This window comes from Pelobates fuscus, chromosome 13, assembly GCF_036172605.1.
Source record: "Pelobates fuscus isolate aPelFus1 chromosome 13, aPelFus1.pri, whole genome shotgun sequence".
Lineage (NCBI taxonomy): Eukaryota > Metazoa > Chordata > Amphibia > Anura > Pelobatidae > Pelobates > Pelobates fuscus.
In genome coordinates, this window is record NC_086329.1 from 61,120,477 (window position 1) to 61,141,205 (window position 20,729).

Here is a 20,729-nt window from a genome sequence, read left to right on the forward strand (position 1 = left end):
CAACGGACCACCCGGTCCCTGGCGTGTGCCGCCACTTATCCTCGGTCACCTTTCAAACTAGCGAACGACCGACCACCCTGCGAGGGGAGTGTGTTGCCAATTCATCGCCCAGAGAGTTGCGGTCTGCGGTTAACCGCAGGTTAATTGACGGCCCCCGGCATTCTCGTTCGTGCCTTATCTCCCGATAGTCAAACTACCGAAAGGGTCACGAACGGGGACCACCTACAGCTTGGCGTGTGGCCTCAATTAGAATGATGAGTGTTAACCGCAGGTCTACGTTCATCTCCCGAACAACTGAAACATCCAGCAAGAGAGCGGGGATTCGTACACAACTCTGTCCATTACTCGTTCCACGAGTTTGATGCCGAGGTCCCGCTGCCTACTGACTCATTTAAAAACATGGCCGCCATCTCAAGCTCGGGACCAAATATAACCTATTTTTTATGTGTAATAAAAACGTGGTATTTTGGGCGCTTGGAGAAAAAATGGTATTGTCATAGCCGTTGGATTCATTATCTCCAAGCTGGGCGGTAACAAATTCAAATGATGCATTTTATTCTTATTGGTTGATCACTTGTATTATCCCTGTATCCCATCAGGTCCAGAGGGGGCTGCCCCTGGACCTGAGATTTTGCATTAATACCAATCCCTGTGTGCCATTAAACCCAGTTCTTGTCTGACCTTCAAATCGCAGCCTCGACTCGTTTTGTGGGGAAGAGTATCCTAGCTGTACAATAGCTAGTGGGATTGTTCTACATTTACAGGATGCTTTTGGTCGTCTAGCTGAAGTGGCTTCTCTCTCTCTCCAAGTCGGGATCCAGATCATCCAAGCGGTCCAACTTCCAGCTAGCCTGGGGCTAACCGTAACAGAATGTTTGCTTGGAACGTTCAGACCTCGTTAGAATGTTCGCACCTAGTTAACGAGGTGTGAAAACCACAAAGGAAGCCATCCAGTTACTGGGGAAAATGGGTCACTTCTCTCTTTTCTAGCGGGGGTAACCAGCCGGGCCTGCTACAGTATGTATGGGGTCTAAATTGAGATTGATTGTGGGTAGGAGAGAGAGAGTAGAAAAATTAGTTCAGAGCATGAGAAGAAAGAAGGGGGAGGATAGCAGAGAAGGGGAATTGTAAAGGTTGTTGGTGGGAAGTGGGTGTAAGACGAGATTTTGATACCGAGGGACAAATAGGAAATAAAGAGGAGGAGAAGACAGAGTATATAATATTATTGTCTCAATTGTAAGGCTGAATATTACATATGTAATACTCATGATGTAAAAAAACTACTTGTTTTCATAGTTCAGGATGTTCCCAAGCAGTTTACCTTGGCAGAAGGTAATTGGAAGGACTTGACGTAAATAATTAATTTAATGACAAAAAGTTTACTGTCGCAACTTTGGTGGTCTTTGAAAGGGGTCACCAATGTTAAAATGGGATCCATATTTGGAATGGCGAACATGAGTGAGGTGTGGAAGAGAACCACAAAGGCAACCAAAGTATTGGTAAGGATTGAAGGTATCATGGGTAAGCAAAAAGGATTACCCAAAGCATGATGATGGTGATTCTAAGATTCTGAGAATGTGTAGGCATTGACAAATGTCATTCTATATATTCTTGGAATTAATTTTTTGATAAACAGCATCTGAACATATTCATTTGTTAGTAAAACATGTATGAGATATGTTTCTCCTTTTTAGCGGAGAGAGATTTTTAAGAACATCATTTTATAAATATTCATATAACTGTGATATGAATAGAAACTGTGCAGTTATTTCAATTGGATAATTACTTTAACCCGTAGAGCCTAGGTAATGTACAGCTCTCTATATTTGGAGAAAACATGATTTAACACACTATTAGTTTCATGGAATGCAATTTAGGAAGAGAACTAAGAAAATGGTTAGTGGGAGTAAATGAATCTTCAGGCAAAAGGAGTTATGTTTTCCTTATATTACTACTGAGTAATACAAACAACCCCCACTTGTACAAAGAATATTGCTATAGTCATTTGCTGAAGTGAGAATTCAAAGTGAAGTTTAAAATTTAAAGTAAGAATAACCAAACATACACTTAACCATGTAGTGGGTATGGTTCTTAGACTGCCCTTTTAAATAAATACGTAAACGGCAATGTTTTAACATATATTAAACTGCAGGAAGATATTTGGCCCAAATCTTGGATTTCAACTTTGAAAAAAAGAAAAAGGAAACAAGAATCTGGAAGATTAGGTTTGAAAGAATAGAGTCGGATGCTGTCAGGAAATGAAACATCTTTGTCCTTCATCAGGCTTTTATTTTCCTAAAAAAAAATAAAAAAAACTCCACTGGGTTCAATATGCTATTGTTTAAATATATAAACACTTAAAGTAATATTTTGAGCAAACCAGTGTTCATTTTTTTAAAGGCACAGTATCCATGAGTTAAATCTGTTTAGTGGTGAGACTACAATTGTGTCTCTTTCCAGACTTCCTAATAGCATTGTTAAGGACTTCCTGATAATATCGTTAGGCTAAAAATAGTACAGCAATTTGTCAACCAAAGAAATAGATATCTATTAAAGTGTTTTAATTGAAGTTACTCCAATAATATAGAAATATAGGCTTTTTTTTTTTTTTTTTACAATCTTCATATATATTAGATAGTAATAAATTGAAAACATTCCATATCAGTAACCGTAGTGTGGTACCATTGCATGATAGTAACCAGAAAATACTATGGATATGCCTGTGCAGCCACTATAAACATTACCCTGACATATGTCAAAGGTATCAGTGGGATATGAATGCCAAAAAAATTACTTGGAAACAAATGTTAAACCATGAAAACTAGTCCTAACCGTTGTACTGAGATAGCCCATGAATATAGCATAACGTACTACATGTGAAACTGACAGAAAGGTGAGCAGGAGAACTGGAGAAGAGAAGAATAGCCAAAGTTAATTTGATTATTTTATTTGACTTTACTTTAGTAAATTTATTTATGGCTGCCAATGTTTATGTGCTCCGATTTCATAAGTCACCTTATTCATAGGCTTGAAAAATAGTTTAGGAATGGTAATTTGTAGCCAAACGTAGCCAAGTGGTGACTATGTCTAGCCACTGAGCCATATGTGGCTGCCTTATGATTAATCAGGCTTAAACGTGTAATCTTCCTGGAAATTGAGATGTGGATTCCCTTCTATATTTCTATTTTAAATTCTCACTGCTGCCATAGGTTCCATGCATGTGGCCACAGATCTCTGGGTGTGCAAGTCTTTGGGGCCAAAAAAAAATTGGATGTGCACACCCTTGGACGCATGCTAAACCAATATTTGACCTAATTTGGAATTATACTTCAGTTAATAGTTAATTTAGTTGAAGCATGGTCAGAAAAACAGAAAATGTTCACATTCTATATTTTTGCCATTCTTCTAGTCACAAAGGCCACCTGGTGGAAGTAGGCAGTCTTACACATATATTTTAGAGTTTTGTTTCCCATTCTTTCTGCTGTTGTGTGATAGGCAACCAATTATTTAAAACGACCAACCTTATTTAAAATAAAATGTCTTTTTTGTATACTTTTTAGTTAAGTATGGAGCTATGTTTATTTACTCTGATTAATTAAGAAAGGGGGTTAACTGTGAGGGATACTAGAATACTCACATTATAACTTACAGCAAAAACTCTTGGAAGGTACTCTATAAAGGCTGATGTCAACATCTATTATTCTAAGTTAAGGCTAGCCTATTGATATACCTAAATGTATTTGTCATAATGTTAGGTAGGGCTTGACAAATTTCCCAAAATTCCAGCACCAAAAGTTAGAAGCCAGGCAAAAAGTTATATACTTGTCCAATCTTCCCAACACCAATTATTTATTCCATCTCCTTTATTTTCATCATTATATTTCCCACACTTCCTTCTTTCTCATCATGTAATATTTCCTGCACCATTTTATCCCTTATCCTTAACCTCTGGTCATTCTGTCATCTTTTAAATCTCACACTGTATTGCAACACATAAAGAGATGCCGTGGCTGACTCTTGTTATAATATTCTCTCACTCATTCAACACAAGATTTTAACCTCTTAAGGACACAACTTCTGGAATAAAAGGGAGTCATAACGGAGAAAAAGACAGATAGATAATTCACAAACTCAATTAACCTTCCTACCTTCTCCAGCAAAACAGACAGCTGTAGCTATCCCATTGTATTCACAAGCACTATATTATGTCAGAGCACATCAGGATTCTTACCTACAGTGAGAATTGTTGGGGATTCAAAGTAAATTCAAAGTGACTTCACTCTAATTATTGGTCTCAACCTGTTTTAATTTGCTATCAAAAGGCATTGTCTGTTTCTGAACCATGTCATGACTTTTGCTCTCGGATTATGCCTGCTCCATTTTATCACCAATAAACCTACATAATTACAAAGCACACAATTATGGCACACCTCAAGTGGAAGCTACAATGTCACTATAATCCTAAATACTTATGGTTTCCAAGCACTTGATGCTTTGTTGTTCTAAGCAAACAGCTCTTTCAAGTTTTCTTTTGGGTTTCTGGATTAACCAATTCTCCTGCTAGCTACCTGCACAGACCCTTTTATCAAACTATTCTTTCATTCATGTTGTTCCGAATAGTGGTTCCAGAGGACCAGGTCTGAACTTGATAATGTGTAAAGATAAAAAGGTAATAGCGCACACAGAATACCAGAAGGATGTTACCTGTACTATATACAATTATGGTAACTAGTAGTAGATATTCTTGGTATATACTCGTAAAGGATGTACTTGATGGTATGTGTTACCTATACAAAGATATAACCAAACAACAAAAACATAGTGTAATCTGTATAAAATATACTAAGAATGGATGTTGAAGAGCTGAAACCACTCACAATTTTTTGAGCCGATTAGAAGTTGGCTCAGAACTTATACAGCATGCATGTCTCATCCGTGGACATAGATGGAATTTTCCTTTGGATGGACTCTCTCATTGGTATCTTATCTCATATAATGGAGAGTGAGGTCAGGAACCAATGACCAATCAGAGAGTCCATCCAAAGGAAAATTCCATCTATGTCCACGGATGAGACATGCATGCTGTATAAGTTCTGAGCCAACTTCTAATCGGCTCAAAAAATTGTGAGTGGTTTCAGCTCTTCAACATCCATTCTTAGTATATTTTATACAGATTACACTATGTTTTTGTTGTTTGGTTATATCTTTGTATAGGTAACACATACCATCAAGTACATCCTTTACGAGTATATACCAAGAATATCTACTACTAGTTACCATAATTGTATATTACAGGTAACATCCTTCTGGTATTCTGTGTGCGCTATTACCTTTTTATCTTTACACTGTATTCTGGTTTTAAGTATATGTGGTGACAATATACTTGAGTAATCTAGCTGCACCTTTTTTATTTTTTCCTTCAAGCACCACCTATAATATTTGTATCACCTGAACGTGATAATGGTCTAGAGTAGACTACGCTCACCCAAAAAAACGTTTCCAAAAGTTGTGAGTGAGAGATATCTACGAGTAAATTTGGAGCTTGAACTCTTTATCCTTTAAAAAGAAACATTTAGCCCAAAGCATTGGCCCAACGTAAACCTATAATGTCAACCAAAAAACTACAAAGATCAAAAGGTAAAGGGTTAGGATATTTTTGTACTTGTGGAAAAGTAGCTGTATGAGTTAAAAACATTCTAGACTTGGGACTTATTCCCAAAATCAGGACACATTTAAATGCAAGACTGTTGAAACTAAATATTTTTATTTTATTTTCTTATTCAAAATGTTCTATATATTTTTTTCCCAGCAAGCTTTCATTACATAACACCTATCCTGAGAGAACTATTTCAGAGTGTAAACTATGTAGAGGCACAGGGGAACAACTGCTACTAGTTATTTGCACTATTATAAAGTATTGTATAAAACATTCCATGAAAAAAATAAAAACGAAGAGGAGTTTGCTGGATTGGTCTGAAATTGTGCTATTTGTTTGTAACATAGTAACAAAGTAATCTAGGTTGAACACAGACTTAAACTAATCAAGTTCCAGACATCTGTTTCCCAGGCTAAAAGTAGCCAAACCTCTTCTGTAAAGATATACTCGTAGTAAAGCTTGGATTGTCAATGATGCATCCGGTCTAAAGACCGGAACAGAATTGTAGGAAATGCTTACTTAAGTCAAATGAATCACAGCCATTTGGTAGGATTGGCTACACCTTTATGTTCGATGTTGGTCAGTTTCCCCATGATGGCAGAAGCAGAGAAGACTGCCAGCACAAGTTAAATATTTCTTTACACAGAGAAATAATGTATTCATTATCCCAAATTTTCTAAATTTTAATCTGAAGGTAATCTAAATGAACATATATGACTCTTAAATTCCAGATCAGACACTATCTGATTCTGTTACCAAGGTGGCTAAGTGAATTCCAAAACTACAACTAAAAAGAATGCAGGCTTGTTATGGACAAATAGTTCACAGATAATACTTAACTAAAGCATTCAGATAGCAACTATCTCATAAAAGACATGCAGCATGGAGAATCCAAGGGAGCGCAGCTTAAGCTGTTAAAAGAAATGTCAAAGGAATGTATGCCCTGAATATTTTTCATTACACTAAAAGCTTGTTCCACAACTGGTGCAGCCAGAAAAAAATGTTGAAGGGACTAGTAAAGAGGGAACATGTAGACTAAAGAGGGAATTTAGCAGTAGGATGACAAAGTAACAAATTAGAAATTTGCATTCCACTCATCTGACACATTTAAAGTGGAGCAGGCATAAAGCATCCTTTACAAAGCCCAAAACAATAGTTCAGTGATTTGAGGGCATGAGGGATCTGATGCTGTTTTTTTATAGTGTAATGTTATGGTAAAAGGACCACTATAGGCACCCAGATGACTTCCGCTCAATGAAGTGGTCTGGGTGCCAGGTCCATCTAGGGTTAACCCTGCCTGCTGTAAACATAGCAGTTTCATAGAAACTGCTATGTTTACACTAGGGTTAATCCAGCCTCTAGTGGCTGTCTCATTGACAGCCGCTAGAGGCGCTTCCGCGCTTCTCACTGTGCATTGAGAATTCTTTCCTATGGACTGACTGAATGGCGCGCGCGGCTCTTAACGCGCATGCGCATTCAGCCAATGATGTCCAAAGGAGGAGGAGAGTCCCCAGCGCCGAGGGAGCCCGGCGCTGGAGAAAGGGGTGAGTGTTTAACCCCTTCCTCCCCCTTCAGTCCGGCGGGAGGGGGGGCCATGAGGGTGGGGGGGAACTATTAATACTATAGTGCCAGGAAAACAAGTTTGTTTTTCTGACACTATAGTGGTCCTTTAAGTGAAGTAAGGGCTATGTATACTATGGTTAAGTGAAAAAAGGGCTATATATAGTTAGATTTGGATGACAGAAGAGGGTGGCTATACATTTTATATTGTACAGCATCTCAGTCCTGTGCTCAATTATGAATGCCAAGATTGCCTGGTAAACGCAGATACTGCTAGCCACAAATGCTCAACAGTCACGCAAAGAATTAGTAAAAGGGAGGCTTTTACACATTGCTAAGAAACCACAATTCTCCTTACCATGTGAGGTAGAAAGCTTTACCTATTGCCATGTTTTGTGCAAAAAAAAAAAAAAAAATAATAATAATAATAATCTATTGACTATAAGACAAAGTAGCACATATTTTGTCTTTTAAGATCTTTTGTTGACTTAAGTTGTATACAAAAAGGTGACCGTGCCGCTTTAACCCCTTAAGGACCAAACTTCTGGAATAAAAGGGAATCATGACATGTCACACATGTCATGTGTCCTTAAGGGGTTAAGGTACAAAATAGAGCATACCATGAAGGGTTTAAATAAATGCTGCACTACCTCTCTAGCATAAAATCAAGACTTTTCAAAAAAATAACTGAGCTACATGATCAGAAGTATGTATATTACAGCAGGCTTTCATAATCTGTGGAATACGTTTCCCACAGGGTAGGTCTGACCACATAAAGGGACACGTCAGTAATTGCAAATTACAAAAGTAAATGTCATCTTGTAGGAAATAGTACATACTATTCAATTTCCTGGATGAGTGGGTGATCAGACATGCATGGATGGAGGATACTGTCAATAGTAGTACATTGTAAAAAGGTTTAGAAATTCTACAGAGTAGCAAATTCTCATTTTAGAATTATTCCAATTTCCTAACAAATTGTATTTCATTATTATCCAAATATTTTACTGAAAATGATGCAGTGTCAGCGGCGTTATGGGTGTCGGAATTACATTACTGAACACCCTAGAAGACCGATTCCGTTTAAACAAGATAACAAAAAGAAAGTAAAAACAAAGTGTCATATGTTATATATATATATCTGAATGTGGGGACCCAATAAGGAAAACGCCAAGGATATTGGTGTAAAACAAATATAAAAGAAACAGTAACTATGTGCCAGTTTGGAGAGGATAACGCAGGTATTTTGAACAAGTTTGATCAATTTGTAGAATACAGGGATATTGTTCCAAATTAGGAAAAGAGGATGAGGTAGAATCCCCATTGAGGCAGAGTCCAGGGCCAGCCTTAGCGGTGTGCAAGCTATGCGGCAGCGCAGAGTGCCATGTGGGTAGAGGCGCCAGGAAGCAGACATCTCATACACACATCAGGGGCAGATTTCAAAAACTTGCTGCATGTAAAGGGGTGGAGTTAAATAAATGTGGGCAGAAATACAATGTGGGTTGGGGCTAAATGCTTCCTAAGCACACTGCCCAGTTGCCACTGAGGGGAAGCAGGAAGGATCCCTGCTTCTCCAACAACTACACACCAGTGGCTGCACTCCCTCCCCCGCCCCAGTGCAGTGTGACTGTCTGCCTGTAACTTTGTATGTGCTGCCTGTAAATGTGACTGTGTGTGACTGTGTGTGACTGTCTGCTTGTAACCGCTTGTCTGGACCTGGTTTTAACAAACAACGTTGATCTTTTGACCAACATTCAAGTAGGTGAGCACTTGGGAAATAGTGATCACAATATAGTGTCCTTTGAAATAAACTCAAAAAAACAAAAGCACATGGGGTATACTAAAACATATAATTTTTAAAAGGTCAATTTCAATAAGTTAAGGGCAGCATTACAATATATTGACTGGCATAAATTATCTAGTGAAAAGAACACTGAGGATAAATGGACCATCTTCCAACAAATATTAGAAAGGTACATTTCTCAGTATTAAATAGTAAAATAATACACTCTGTGGGAAAATTAAAAGGTAAGCAGCTCTAAACACCTAATATGTGGTATCCCCTACACCACCATAACAACAAAAGCATACATACAAAACAATAGGTGGAACCGCTTGAGCCTTTGACAATCTGTAAAACGCAAATGTGTACAAAATAGCGTAGTATATCTATACAATGGTGTGTGATTAAAAATAAATGGTAGTTTCACTCACAAGGTTGGAGTCATACCCTCATATGACTCTCTTAGTATGCTCCTTTGGGCGGTCGACGCAACAGGACGCGCGTGCGTTCCATTTCGGCGGAACGCGGAAGTGAGCGCGGATGTGCGAGACGCACATGCGCCCAAAGTAAGTCCCGGAAGTTATCACATTATGTATTTTTTTGAATGTATGGAACGCATGATGCGTTCCAACACAACGTATACCGGAAGAGAACGCCTGATTGGCGAAAAGGTCCGGCGGGAACCACATAAAAAGAGAATCATCAGAAGTGAACACCATCCAACTGAGGAAGCCTGACTGATAGGCGAAACGCGTTTTGGACACTTTATTTGGACAATTTATTCCAGGATACCTTTTAAGACTTTTACTTTGGACTAGTCTTTTACATTTTTTGCACTTTAACCAGCTGTTTCTGGTAAAGCATATTGTTTATATATTTTTAATTTATGAATAAATCCATTTTCTGAATATACATCTGGATATCCCACAATTTTGTTTTGAGACATCAAGCAAAAAGCACAAAGAGGATAGCAGAGATTCTGGCTGCATAGGGTCTGGACAACCTTCAAATGGTCCAAAGGAGCATACTAAGAGTCATATGAGGGAGGGTATGACTACAACCTTGTGAGTGAAACTACCATTTATTTTTTATCACACACCATTGTATAGATATACTACGCTATTTTGTACACATTTGTGTTTTACAGATTGTCAAAGGCTCAAGCAGTTCCACATTTCTCAGTATGTACCATTGGGAAATAAATATAAAAGAAACAAATTAAAACCAATGTGGCTTAGTAGAGACGTAAAACAAGAGATTAAAAATAAGAAAAGAGCATTTAAAGCATTTAAATCGGACAAATCAGATGCATCTTATAAAAGATATAAGGAAGCAAATAATGCGTGCAAAAAGGCAATTAGATTTGCTAAACTTCATAATGAAAAAATGATAGCTAAAGAGAGCAAAACTAACCCCAAAGCATTTTTTTAAGTACATAAATTCTAAAAAAAAAAAATGAAAGTTTTTTTTAAATAACTATTTATCCGCCCTATATATTAAGGAAGAACCCATGGCAATATAAGTGCAAATGATTGCTACTAAAAACTTGCAGAATAATTGTAATTGGTTAACTCAAGAGAAGGTGCTGCAGCAACTAAAGAAAGTTAATATAAACAAAGCTCCAGGGCCAGACGGTATCCATCCACGAGTACTTAAGGAACCAAGTGTAGATATAAGTGAACCTTTCAAGATTTTTTTCTTTCAGGAAGTGTTCCGGAGGATTAGAGGAAGGCAGATGTGGTTCCTATATTCAAAAAGGGTTCAAAATCCTTGCCTGGAAATTATAGACCTGTGAGCTTAACTTCTGTGGCTGGTAAAATATCTGAAAGGTTATTAAGGGTTAATATTTAAGAATTCCTTGAGAAGAACATTGTTATCAGCAAAAATCAGCACGGTTTTATGAAGCACAGTCAAAGCATGTCAAACTAACTTCATTGCGGGGGGCGGAGCCTGGAACCCATGCAGGATAGACGTGTGGGGCTCGAGCTCCCGGGCTTTCTGCACTCTTTGGGGTGATAACCCCAATTAATCGTACGTACCCTGACACTGGGGGGCATCACCAGGAAGCAGAGCTTGTGTGATACGCACAGATACCTGAATCTAGCCTGTAACCTCTTGGAGAACTGAGCCACGCCGCTGCGTACTACTGGGAGAAGGCTGGGGAGAGGCGGCCGATATCCTCGCCTTGAAAACCCCCATCTGGCTCGGCGGCGATCCAACCCCCCCCGGACCGGTGGGGGATATCCCGGTCCATACCGAACACACTGGGGCAACAAGTACGGCTCCAGTCTCCTGCCACAGACTGGCTCCCGGAGGAATGCCTGATACACCAAGCCACAAAATGGCGGCTACCTGCTTGCCGACCACGCAGCACTTACACCCCTCCATAGAGAATCAATGCAGCCTGGAATCTACACTACAGCACCTGGATAACATTTTTCAGAGATTCTGGCAGAGGATCCTGGAGCGGGAGCAGACCGTCATGGCAGAGAGGGAAATCCCTCCTAAGAGCACAGAGCAGCCGAGAGGAAACAGGCCTCCCCAGGCAAAGCACACAAGCCTGCGCCCACTCACTTATCTGCTCGCCTGCCCGGGCTGAGAACCCCTCAGAGCACAACCCCCAAGCATCAGGTGCCAAAGCGGAGGATCACCCACCGGCACAGGCGCATAAAATCTAAACCCACTACTTACCCAGAGAGAAGGAAGAGCCTGGCTCCAGTGAACACCAGAGTCAGCATAAAAATGAAGCAGGCACTCATCCAAGCCTGGGGCGGAAACGAAGCCCTGCATCGCTATGCCAACACCGATCACCGGAATGCTCAAGCACAGGCTCCACATATGCCACAAGCGGGGATCGGATGAACCAGACGCAGCACAAGCTTCACTCCCAGGGTGGTGACCACAGAGTCGTCTCATCTTGGACTGGCACTCACTCAATAACAATACCACACTGCATGCCATTGTGTAAATATGTTAATGCTTCGTTTTTTGGGTTTTTTTTCTCTCCCTCTTTCCCTTATACTTTTCCTCTTCTGCCAATAACACAACTATTTACTGTTTACTGTTCCAATTTTGAGGCACCCCGGAGGCCAGTGGTCCAATACCATCTGACAACCTAGAGCCCACGCCAGAACCCATTATTAGCCTGGTATAACCTTGCTGTCTCACTGCTTTAACCCAGTACCAATAGCATCTCACAATCTATGTTACAAACTTTATATACCTACATGTCTATGAACTTGCATGCATAGAATAGAAGATATTGCTTAGAATCTCCTATAGACATGCTCTGCCAAGCCTGTCCTCCTTATCACCATAAAAAAAATGTGTAGTACAATCAAATGCCTTATAACTGTTATGCATTGTTCAGCTCATTATCTTGCCATTGCTGTTGGGGCACTGCAAGAATGTCTGTCACACTCATGCACACAAAAATAAAGAATAAAAAAAATAAAAAACCTAACTTCATTGCGTTCGACGAAGAAGTAAGTAGAAGTATAGATCAGGGTGTTGCAGTGGATGTGATCTATTTGGATTTTGCCAAGGCATTTGATACAGTTCCACACAATAGATTAGTGTTCAAACTCAAGGAAATCGGTCTAGATGAAAATGCTTGTTGTTGGGTAGAACATTGGCTTAAAAACAGAGTACAAAGATTTGTCATTAATGGTAAATTTTCAAGCTGGTGTTCTGGGACCCCTTCTATTTAACATGTTTATAAATGATCTTGAAGACAGCATTGAAAGTCATGTTTCAGTGTTTGCAGATGACACAAAACTCTGTAATTAATACAATGTGAGCAAGATATTACTTTGCTGCAGAGGGATTTAGATAGACTGGGGGACTAGGCACTCAAATGGCAGATGAAATTTAATGTTGAAAAATGCAAAGTTATGCACTTCGGTGTAAAGAATACACACGCAACGTATACCCTTAATGGAAGCAAATTAGGGATAACAACACACGAAAAGGACTTGGGAATTGTTATAGACAACAAACTATGCAACAATGTGCAATGTCAATCAGCAGTGGCCAAGGCCAGTAAGGTATTGTCATGCATGAAAAAGGGCATTCATTCTCGGGACGAGGATATCATTTTGCCTCTTTATAAATCACTGGTAAGACCACATATTGAATATGCTGTGCAATTCCGGGCACCTGTTCTAAAGAAGGATATTATGTAAAAGAAAAAGTGCAAAGGCGGGCTACAAAATTGATAAAAGGAATGGAACATATCAGCTATAAAGAAAGGTTAACAAATGTAAACCTATTTAGTTAAGAAAAACATCGCCTGGGAGGGGATATGATAACATTATACAAATATATTCGGGGCCAATACAAACCATTGTGTGGAAATCTATTCACAAACCGGACTTTACATAGGACACGAGGTCATGCGTTTAGACTGGAAGAAAGAAGATTTTGTCTAAGGCAAAGGGAAGTTTTTTTTACTGTAAGAACAATCAGGATGTGGAATTCTCTGCCTGAAGAAGTGGTTTTATCAGAGTCCAATATTCAAGGATATAATCTTTTAATGTAGGGTAATAACTGCTTGATCCAAGGATAAATCTGACTGCCATTCTGGGGTTAAGAAGACATTTTTTTTCCTAGCTTGTTGCAAAACTGTGCTTCAAACTGGGTTTTTTTGCCTTCTTTTGGATCAACAGCAAAAAAACAAATGTGAGGAAGGCTGAACTTGATGGACGCAGTCTCTTTTCAGCTATGTAACTATGTAACTATGTGTGACTGTCTGATTGTAACTGTATGTGACTGCCTGTTTGTGTGTGTGTGTGTGTGAGAGACTGTCTGCTTGTAACTGAGTGTGACTGCTTGCCTGTGACTGTGTGTCTAACTGTGTGCTTGTAACGCGTGAAACTGACTGTGTGACTGTGTACGTGACTATGAGCCTGGGACTGTGTGTATGCGGTTGTATTTGACAGTATATGTGTATAACTGTGTGCATCTGACTGTGGGACTGTGTGCATGTGACACTGCAAAAATACATACCAGCATTCACACATGCATTTTCTAAGTTGTATTAAATACCCATCACAAATATAATTCACAGTTAATACACCTGCATCACACACAATCAATACACAAATAGTCAGTCCACATACCAGGTTCCGAGTGCTCCACCCTCAATACTGTCAAAGACTGATTGTATGCCACTCCCAAAGTATTCTCAGGGAATACCAGCTTGAAATATGTTAGTCTAATAGAATCGTCTTTCAAACAACATCCACTACGGTTTTCTTTCTGTATTCATTAGGGAATTTGCACTTTAAAACTGATAAATGGAGAGTGCTTTCAAGTATACAGTATATTTAAAATATTCAAGTTAATTCTATATTAGAGCAAGAAATAGAATATCAGCTACAAATCAACTCACTGCAATACAAAAAAATGGACATTTCAATATTTCGTGATTTAAGCTGAACACACATAAATGCCATAAAGTTAACACATTTACCAAAAGAGTCGTGTTTGGATTCATCCCTCCTTGATACTTAAAATGTGTTGTAATTTATTGAGAATACCTCTAAACATTTGCACTCGTAGTGGAGTCATTAGTTCAAGTCAGCCAGGTACATGTGTCATATCTGAGCAGGTACACCACGATTATCTATCTGAGGGTAAGTAGTGTTTTTTCTCATTAATTCAAACTATAAATATGCCTTCTCTCTTGCTTTTTTTGGTCACAGCTTTTCAGGGTGCTTATCATTTAACTGGCACCAAAATGGCAACATGACACTTTCACACGGCTTACCCATACAAGTATTTCGAAAAGAATATTGTGGAATTAGGGGGACAGTCTTTGGGTGCGTGGAATCATATACTTTTTGTCAAACTGCTTAAAATTTACAAGATATGCACCAGTAGTACCCCATGTTTCATAACCACTTCATAAGCTGCAGTGGTTTGGGGAGTGTCACTATAGCTTTCTCCTAGACAGATGCTTGCCATTTACAGTCCCTTTACAGAGATGCAGAGGAACTGAAATTCACTTCTGGTAGGATGAATAATGGCATTGGAGCAAGTGGATCCGTATGAGCTATTTTTCATTTGGTGTCCATACTTACCTGAAAAAAAAACATATTTGCCTTTGGAATTGCATTATGCAGTGTCAATAGCTGCAAAATAAACAATCGATACTTGTAAAAGATTTAAAGTGACTTTTTTCTTTTTTATTTAGAAGACAAATCTCAGCATTTAATAGTAAGATCCCACAGGCACATATACCTGAAAAAACAGCAACAGCATCTCAGTGTACAAAAACAAAAACATTCTAAAATAAAAGGTTTATGTGTGACAACTAAAAGGAATTGTAACAAAGTAAAAATATTTTATACACCAAATTGCATGTAGAATAAATTGACTCCTTGACACACTGCAATATTAGTACCAAAGCAAATGTATAGTTGCTTCTACCCATCTGTTACCCTACAGCTGTTAAAAGCTAGAAAACAACTCCCATAATTTCCTGCCAGCCTGACAAAGTCACGGTTGGATAACTACACCTAAAAAAAAAATCTTTAATAGATGTTGGCATAGCAGCATTTCATAATTTCATATTTTACTTTTCAACAGTGGGATGAGAAGAGTTTGGAAATACTATTACACAAATAACCTGGAGGTAAAAAGTCAACTGAACACCATAGTTATTTCATAACACAAAATAAAAGTGTGCCATGCGCAAGTTACAGTTTGGTTTTTCATGGATGACTTCCAATTACAGTACTCATCTGCACACATAAGTTGAAATCATATTGACAGAATCAATTATGCATTCTGTCCTACTTTGTGGAGACCCATCCATCTACATTATTATTTTCATGATATCTCGTAATTTTTTCTAGGCCTTCCATATAGGCGTTAACTCAAAATAACACATTTTCCTTATCATACACATTTTACATGTGTGTCAGGGCAGCATGCAATTGTTTAAATTTGTTCCTCTGGCACTTAAGTAAGACTCCAGATTTTAACACCACCACAGCAAAAAAAAAAAAAAAAAAATATATATATATATATATATATACACACACAATATATAAAAAACACAAATTTCTGTAAACACCGCCTACATATTTTAAGATTACTCCTCTTTATACACCCTTGCAGCCTATCCCATTACACTCATGCTGTAATGGAGTAAATTTATGGGTAGTGACACAATCTCGCATGGTTATTCCACTAAAATGTGAATTATAGAGAACTGACCAGGGAATTTCCCCTTTAGAGGGTAAAATAGCCAAATTAGAAAAATGTCAGTTTTTGTCAAGATTTCAAGATTTTTTTTTTTTTATTATTCAACCTATCTGAAATTTCCTGTTTCACACCCAACATCACGTTTTAGTGAATAACCCTGTAAACAGATGCTGATATACTAAAAAACAAAAGCATTATGTCTGCTTTCTATTTCATGCATATCTGCAAAAACTGCAAGCAAGATCTGTTGGTCTGCATTTGACATTGCCTGCATTGCTCTGTAATCAAGATGATGATGGTAAAATACAGAAGCTGGAAAGTGATTACAGCTCTCTAATTATATAGTATTTTGTCTCGGCTAGACAATTAACAATCGGTGTGGTATTTATTGTTTCATGTCAGTTCCTGTGCATAGAAACCTCTGGCCAGATCTGTGTGGCACTGCCTACAGCTGGCAGTCAGCACTGTGTAAAAATCCTCAAATAACGTCAACAATCAAACACAGAATTTCTCCACATAACCTTTATGGCTGACCACAGGGGGCAAAAGAAAGGCATTTGGGTGGGAATGAATGATGCTGCTGCAGCCCTGGGATCAGGTGCTTGCACTGTACAAAGGGCTGAAAGCAGGTTTACAAAAGGAATTCAGCTTACCAAAATAAACAGTCTTCTCACACTTGGGACACTTAGATGCCATGGTTCTAAAAAGAATCTTTGTGAACCTCTGGTCTCTGCAGCTCTTCCTCTCCCCCACGTTCTGGAGTCAAGTCTCTTGTGTATCAGTGACAGCCTGGTCCTGTCACTCCCTTCTCCCACCAGCCCAGCCTACTACATACAGCACATTTTCCTATTGGATATCATGGAGCATAGCATTCATAGGAAACTGGGCAATGCCCAGCCTCCTTAGGCATCTTCACACCCTGTCTAGCTCCCTACTGTGTTACTCTCCTGCCAAAAATGACGCTTTTTTTTTTCTTCTATGTGGCTAAATGGAGTTTTTTTCCTCTTAATGCTTATATCATATTATGATTTTGCAGAATGTTAATCTTTATACTGCATTCCTTCGTGTAGCACAGAGATGGGTAAATGGAATGGTATTCTTAAAATATTACCGTATTTCTACATTACGTAACAATGTGCAGTAGATAAATGTTTTTCTTCATGGCAGTGGGCATGTTCTACATTAAAAGACTTGGGATATTAATAGCAGATGGGAGGGGAAATTAAATATGACATGGAGACAGAATCCTTAGACATTGCATGTAATGGACCCTAAGCACAGGTGCGCACTGCACTGTTTTGTGTAAGAAGGGTATTGGCAAAATAAAATGCTCTTCTGTAAACGGAAGTATATAAAAAAAAAAAAAAATACAATTCGAAGTAAAAAAGCAAGACATGGATATTTGAAATAGTTACTTCCCAAGGACAGGAACAGGAAAATCAACTAAGATTACAGATTTGTGATATAACAAATATGAATTGTACTATGGCAGAATGCTCACAGAATTCAGTAGCAGGGGAAAAAAAGGTGGATTGCCGAAAATGGAGCATGCCCATTTGTAATTCTATAACAGTTTGCTGAAATTCATCTAAATTAATTCATTTCACTACCATCTGTGCAAAAACATTACAAACATTAAAGGGATGCTATAGTCACCAGAAACACTACAGATTGGTTCTGGTATCTAGAGCCTGTCGCTGCAGTCTTTTTTACGTTGGTTTCCTGTGTTAGTACTGCACAGTGTTCAGCACTAGCTTTCAACGTCTCCATGCTGTGCATGGAGGCACTTAAGGTTTCCCATACACGGGGCCGGACTAGCCAACCAGAATACCAGGAAATTTCCCGGTGGGTCGTTTTACATTCGAGCTGGTGCGCAACTGCCACACCACCATGGGGGGCACACAGCATGGCCGAACCACGGACCACAATAGAGAAGCTTCTATACCCCTAAACACAGAATAAATAATAATAATAAAACACACAGAGACTTTTATTTAGTTTATAACACATTAAAAATCATAACTTATTCACTTTCAAAATATATAACTTGTAACCAAACATCTCCGGTCTTTAAACCCCCAGAGATTTTAACACATGAATTACCAGAGTTCCGCCCTATTAGCCAGAACTTAAACAAATATATAACCAAACTCAGCTAGTCCACCCCCCTTTAAAATAGGCAGGTCACTTCAACCCCACCAGCTGCACCATTCAACAAAGGCCCACCAGACCACGGCCTTATCACTCAGACACTGAAAATCGTTATTGAAAATGTCCAAACCGACTTCAGACAAATAATACCTTCCTTGAAGAACAAACCTTCACAGTTACCCTCAATGTCAACATGGCAAAAAGTAAAACCACCTATCGATGGCATAAATGTCTCCATAGCCCTATTCAGCTTGTGCCTAACCCTTTCTAGCGCTTTAACAATCGCATCGCGCAACCACGGCAGCCTAGGGACTATCTCTAACCAAATGATTAAGAAATCTGGGAACATCCTTATAAACTGCCCCATAGCTTCTTTCAATAGGTAAAACAAAACTACTGACTTGATTCTACTGACATCATTACCTCCATTGTGAAAAATAATAATATGCGGCCATAGAAATTTATTATAACATTCTTGTAACACATTGAGTACATGACTTACTGTTTCTCTTTTTCAGATAAAAGATCAATTATAGTGTGGATTGTGGGTCATTCCTTTATGCACTGGGCACATAGAAGAGCAGTGGAGAGCTTGTATGGAGAAAATTGAAGATTATGCTAGCTTTAGTGTACTAATAATCTTAATTTTAACCCCTTAACGACGAGTGACGGACGAGGTCCGTCACTCAGGGGAATGCGTTAATGACGAGTGATGGACCTCGTCCGTCACCCGTTAAAATTAACCCCAGATCGCCGCAATCGCGGCGATCGTGGGGTTAATGGTGCTCCGGTCTGCCTCTGCATTAGAGGAAGACCGGGAGCACCGGATCGGTCAGTCAGAGTACATGTGCCCGCTCTGACAGCATGTCTGAGCGGGCACATGTGCTCTCTATACTCACCTCCGCCTCCCTGCACTTCCTGGTTCTGCGTGAAGTGCAGGGAGACGGATCTTCAGTGATCCTGCCCCCTGGTGGAAAAAAAAAATAGTAAAATTAAAATCCCACCCCCCTTTACCCATTTTAATAAAAAATTAACCCCTTCCCTGCCAATTGATCACTGACTACAGTGATCAATTGGCAGGGATTACATTTTACTAAGATCTGATTTTTTTTTTAACCCCTGAGGGTTAATTCTTTTTTTTTTTTTTTAACCCTCAGGGGTTCAATTTATTTTATTAATTAATTTAAATATTTTAAAATTATAAATTTAGCTAGCTGGGGAGGGTGGAAGTTAGTGGGGAATTGGGGGATTTAGTATTACGCTAACTAGGGGTTAACGTTAAAAAAAGTTTTAAAATAAGCTTTAAAAAGTTAAAAATTAAGTTAAAAAAAAAGTTTTAATAACATTTAAGTAAAAAATTAAAAAAATAAACCCTTTACCCAGTCCAAATAAAAATTAACCCCTTCCCTGCCAGTCGATCACTGCCTACAGTGATCAAAATACAGATCACAGTATTATCCTGTTCTAATTTTTTTTTTAACCCCTGACGATTAACTTTTATTTATTTTTTAACCCTCAGGGGTTAAATTTATTTAATTAACTAATTTAAATATTGTATAATTAAATATTTTGCTAGCTGGGGTGGGTGGGAGTTATGGGAAAATGGGGAATTTACTGTTAGTGCTGCTTACTGCTAGTTAGGGGTTAACGTAAAAAAAAAAGCTTAGAAAAATGTTAAATCTGTAAAAAAAAGTTTTACGAAAGTTTAGGAAACTTTAAAAAAATGAATAATCAAAACAAAAGTTTAAAAAATAGTTTTAAAAAGTAAAAAAAGTTTTAAAAAGTAAAAAAATACATTTAATAACGCTCATTACCACTACACCTGGTACAAGCTAGCGGAAAAATGATCCCACGCTAAGGTTCAAAATATGCCTTTTGAAATACCCTGGGATGTCTTCTTTAAGAAATGGTATGGCTTTATGGGGTATTTGGATTATATAGCCTGGTAAAATACTCTAAAATGGGACATGGGCACAGCGTAAAAATTCAAAATTTGAAAAAAAATGGAATGGCTGTGTCCCAAATGTGCCCCTCCGATGTCCACATATACCTGGCAAAGGTACATACGGGGGTATTTTTGTACTCAGCAGACATAGCTGAGCAAAATATGAAGTATTATACAGTGGTAGTACACATATGGTTTGCAAAATATACTGTGCAAACTCACTTTGTGTGTCAAAAAGGCAGAAAAAAAACGCTTATAACCACTACACCTGGTACACGCTAGCGGAAAAATGATCCCACGCTAAGGTTCAAAATATGCCTTTTGAAATACCCTGGGGTGTCTACTTTAATAAATGGTAGGCCTTTGTGGGGTAGTTTGAATTTAAAACCTGCAAAGATGCTTGGAAATTGCACATAGGCCCG

General features: G+C 38.6%; 1 protein-coding gene across 1 annotated transcript in view; it reads right to left on the reverse strand.

The window, feature by feature from the left end:
• Nucleotides 1-17,007, reverse strand: part of CRIP2 (cysteine rich protein 2) — a 130,011-nt gene extending 113,004 nt beyond the window's left edge. Inside the window, exon 1 of the mRNA XM_063439436.1 lies at nucleotides 16,865-17,007. Within this exon, the coding sequence (XP_063295506.1) occupies nucleotides 16,865-16,907 (43 nt within the window). The 5' untranslated portion in view covers nucleotides 16,908-17,007. The remainder of the gene's footprint in view (nucleotides 1-16,864) is intronic.
• Nucleotides 17,008-20,729: the final 3,722 nt, after the last annotated feature.